This window comes from Miscanthus floridulus, chromosome 18 (genome assembly GCF_019320115.1).
Source record: "Miscanthus floridulus cultivar M001 chromosome 18, ASM1932011v1, whole genome shotgun sequence".
Taxonomy (NCBI): domain Eukaryota; kingdom Viridiplantae; phylum Streptophyta; class Magnoliopsida; order Poales; family Poaceae; genus Miscanthus; species Miscanthus floridulus.
Window position 1 is genome coordinate 88,797,515 of NC_089597.1, and position 4,410 is coordinate 88,801,924.

Consider the following 4,410-nt stretch of genomic DNA (forward strand, 5'->3'; position numbering starts at 1 on the left):
CCTCTATGAATGTACGAACACACATCATATTTCTGTGATCACTTTTAAAACACTAAGCTGGTAGATCTTAAAATTAACGAATCATCATAGACATCTTATTGTCAACGGGTGCAACATCTATCATTGAAATAGCAAATGTTATTAAATTCTAGAATAGTTTAGGAAAAATGCAACCAAACCAAGTTAAAGGCATAAACTATGATGGATAGTTTTCACCCTAAGGATGCTAAGGAGTTAAGTTCCTCTTAGTTCACGGCAATTTCATTACTCGATGGTGCCACAAAACTTTGATTGATGACATGTTGTGGTTCACTCGTTCCTATCTCGTCGTCTTATGAATGAAAATTTAGCTGATAATACTCTCTTCTTGGTTACGGCCACTAATTTTGGTTTAAGAAATTTTAAAAGACGATCAATAATAAATAACCAGACATTGTTTGGATGCACATATATCTATCTCAATTCATATAGGTTAAAGTAGATTGTAATGAAATTTAAATTACATTTCACTCTAATTTACTCTAACATATATGGATTAAGTTAGATTCATGTGTGTCCAAACAAACCCAAACCCTGACAATGATGCATGGTACATGTGGGAAACCATTTCCCTCGTGTATAATCACCAAGAAATCAAATCAGCCGGCCGTTATACAGTATTTTGACAAATATATAAAACAGGTGGTCCATCTCGGAAAAGTACACCATCAGACAGAAGAAGCTACCAGGCCCACACGCAGCGGTCCAGGGTATAGATACAACCAAACTCTTCTCCCCCACAAAAGTTAAAAACTTTCGCAACACACCCCCTCCTAAAATAAAACAGGTGTGTCCCCGCTAGCCGCTAGCGAGCTAGTGCAGTGTCCCCCTCAACCTCTCCGCCAACCGCTTCGCCCCTCCTCTCCTTGGATTCTACTCCTCCCTCGTCCTCGGAACAGTTGCTGCAGCAGCTCCAGTCCCCCCCTGCGCCTCTCCCCTGCCCGCCCTGCCTCGCCCCTCCGCCGCCTAGGTCTTCCAAATCCCCTCAGCTTCCCCGGATTTCGCTTTCCCCCGGCGTTGTACGGCCCCGGGAGGTTCTAATCTCCTTTGAGCGCCGGCCGCCCGCCGTGGCCGTGTCTTGGTGTTTACCCGGTTCCTGCGCTCCTCCGTGCAATGCCGGGCCTAAGCGCGACTGGGGTTAGGGTTCTTGGCCCGCAGCTCGCTTCAATTTGAATATTTTTTTTTTGAGGTTTTTAGGGACGGAAAAGAGTCCGGATTTGGAGGAGTTCTTGGTTGCGTGCTTGTCTCCGCGGAGGGGAATCTTAAGTTCGTGGGGGTTGGGGGGGGATTAGCTCGACGAGGCGGGTAATTTTCTACGGCCGTTTGGCATTCTTTGCTCGGTTCTTGAGGAGCGTCGAGTGGAAAACCCGGTAAATTTTGAATTTTTGGGCGGTAAAAACCTGCGGGCTAGGCTGTAGTGGTTTCCATGGCCAGGGCACCGAGGGTCCGGTCCCTGAACATCGCGGTTCCGGAGGCAGAGGCGAGGCCGGTGCTGGTACCGGGGGGCAACAAGGCCAGGTCGGGCCCGGCGAACGCCCGGAAACCGTCGCCGAAGCCCCTGAGGAAGGCGGCGGAGCCGGCGGCGGTGGGGACGCCAGAGAAGCCTGCGGCTGCCGCACCCAAGGCGGAGGAGGGCGCAAAGAGGAATGCAGTCAGCGGGGGCGGAGGTGGCGCGCCCAAGGGTGCGTCCCCTGTGCCGTCGCCGCGGCGCACACCGCCTGGGCCGCCGTCGAGGAGGAGCGACGCGCCGCAGCTCTTGCATCCGGGCTTGCCGCTCAGCGCGTCGTCTTGCTCCTCGGATGCCTCCGCGGAGTCGGTCCGCGTCCGGGCTTTCACTGGGAAAGTGGAGAAGGGCCGGTCGGGGCCGACGGCTGCGTCGAAGCAAGGCAAGGCTGTGGGTAAGGCGGCAGAGAGCAAGCCCGTCGTGGTGGAGTTTGTTGTTTCGGTGACACCAGAGGTTGTGGAAGGGAAGAGGAGGTGCGTGTGGGCGACTCCAACCACTGGTGAGCTTCTCTCTTCTGGAACTTGTTCTTTGCCAAAATCTTAGTTTGCTGTAAGAATTATTCTTCTTTCTTTTCTTCAGAAGAAGAATACAATTCTTGTTTCTTGATGTTTTGGTTACTGACTATATTTTAGAGTGCGTAATTTATGCCTGTTCGAATTATTGGCTAATCAGTCCATTCATGTGTCACAATTCATTATAACTTATACATTGTAGCATCCTTAACCAGGCACTTTTTATCACTCTTGTTCATATGATGTAGACATGTAGTAAAGCTATGCGAAACCCACAGGTTAATTAAGAATATATTCCCTTCTAGCCTTTCCTCAAGAGCAGCATGCTACTGAGTTGCTAACTGGAATGATGATATATCGTCTACTCCGTTAATAGCTTGTTAAACTCTAGCTGTTCTTGTTTGTCATGGGGTTGGATATTGGAACCATTTGAGATGGTAATTCTGCCTACATTAGATCTCTTGCAATTCCTCCTTTAGGTTGCCTATAAAGTGTAAAGAGCATATTCTCCTTTTTTTGTTTCCCTTTTGTTTTTATTTCCTTCATTCAACGGATTGGTTAGTCTCTTGCAATTTCACATCAACATCTGTAATTGACTATAGTTGCATATATAATTAACATTAGATATGCAATTTCATCTGAAGGATTGCCTTGTCATTGACACTTCCACAGAGTTACATATGTAGTTAGTTATAATATATAGTTTTGTCTCATCAACTAAATACCAGCCCGTTAGATCAATCTATGCTCTATTATGTACCATGTGCCCTTTGATTTTGATCCTGCTGCAGCAACCCACTGTAATTGCTTGAAACCATAAATTTGGTAAAAGGAATGGTTACATTACAACCTGAAAATAACACACTAGTAGTTTTAATAGCTCCATCTATACCGCCAATAAAACCAAACACCCCAAGCTTGAGGTACAGCTTTATTTGACAGCATCACATGCTATGGTTATCCTGTGCCTTTTTCTAGGCCTTACTGATGAAGTGTTTCTTAAGTTACGCATTTTTACGAACAAAGCTGATTTGTCATGTTTTCTACTGACCAGATCCTTGCTATGTCACTTTCCATGATGAGGAGTGGGGGGTTCCCGTGCACAATGACAGGTATGCAAAACTGAAAATTGCAAAATTCATCTTTGCTATTTATCTTCTGTGAATAGGAATCAGACTGCCCAAGGATATTTGACCATGATCGTTCTACAGGAGATTGTTTGAGCTACTTGTACTATCTGGTGCATTGGCTGAGCTTACATGGCCTGAAATTCTCAAGAGGAGGCAACTTTTCAGGTATAGGTCTTGCAATATTGAAAATAAGGCCCCTTTGGAATGCGGGATTGTTTCATGTTTTCTGTGTTTTTACTGTGAAAATAAACTGAATCCTGTGAAGTTCCTACATGATTCTTGTGTTCCAAAGGGGCCCTAAATAAAATTACTCTGCATGGTTTATTTTGTAAGATCCATGCTGAATCTTCCAGGGAAATTTTCATGGAGTTCGACCCTGCTGCTGTCTCTAAAATAAATGAGAAGAAGCTTGTGGCACCTGGAAGCACTGCCCATTCTCTTTTGTCAGAGCAAAAGCTCCGAGCTGTCCTTGAGAATGCTCGCCAGATACTAAAGGTTGGTAGTGCCTGCTTGATATACCGCCAATTTGGTACTTCCGTTGGTGTGGTTTTTTGCCTGGAACTATAAGTTTGTGCAAACTGATGCAGATTGTTGATGAATTTGGATCCTTTGATCGGTACTGCTGGGGTTTTCTGAACCACAAGCCTATAATGAGCAAGTTCCGATATCCAAGACAAGTTCCTGTCAAGAGCCCTAAGGCAGATACAATCAGCAAATACATGATGAGAAGGGGATTCCGAGGTGTGGGCCCAACGGTCATATATTCCTTCATGCAGGCTGCAGGTCTAACAAATGATCACCTTGTCAGTTGCTTCCGGTTCGAACAATGCAATGCCATTCCAACTCTTTGCACGAGTGACATTGACAGGGTAAACATGAAGGCAGATCCGAAAAAAGATGAGATGGCAACGAAGATTTATTGTGAAGAGATTACCACAAACCCAGAGATGCCAAGGACGATTGATGCTCTTATCGTTTCGTAGCACCAAGTGGAAATTGGTATAGCAACGTGGCTACTGAACTTGTGTTATCTCTATGTAGACAGTGTGTTAGGTTATCCTTGAATTGAGGTCAGTAATCAAAATGCTTTTGTAAAAATCATTTATGTTGCTAATGCTTACTCTTTTGTAAATTGAATGGTTAGGGAAGCTAAGTATGATGACCTTTTCTTACTGATCTAGAAACTGAAATTATTGCTGTCAATCATCCAGCAGTTTTCTCTTGA

General features: G+C 45.3%; 1 protein-coding gene across 1 annotated transcript; it reads left to right on the forward strand.

Annotated features, from left to right (window-relative positions):
• Positions 1-851: 851 nt before the first annotated feature.
• Positions 852-4,410, forward strand: LOC136520642 (uncharacterized). The gene is made up of 5 exons (XM_066514220.1): positions 852-2,042; positions 3,110-3,167; positions 3,267-3,350; positions 3,539-3,680; positions 3,773-4,410. Exons 1-5 carry the CDS (start codon positions 1,466-1,468, stop codon positions 4,166-4,168), a joined length of 1,257 nt encoding a protein of 418 aa, XP_066370317.1. The 5' UTR covers positions 852-1,465; the 3' UTR covers positions 4,169-4,410.

Excerpts from the sequence above, each read along its gene's own strand:
- LOC136520642 (XM_066514220.1), top strand. The coding sequence starts at position 1,466 with ATGGCCAGGGCACCGAGGGTCCGGTCCCTGAACATCGCGGTTCCGGAG. Across the intron at positions 2,043-3,109 it reads GTGGGCGACTCCAACCACTG|ATCCTTGCTATGTCACTTTC; the intron begins GTGAGCTTCTCT and ends TCTACTGACCAG. Across the intron at positions 3,351-3,538 it reads AAGAGGAGGCAACTTTTCAG|GGAAATTTTCATGGAGTTCG; the intron begins GTATAGGTCTTG and ends TGAATCTTCCAG.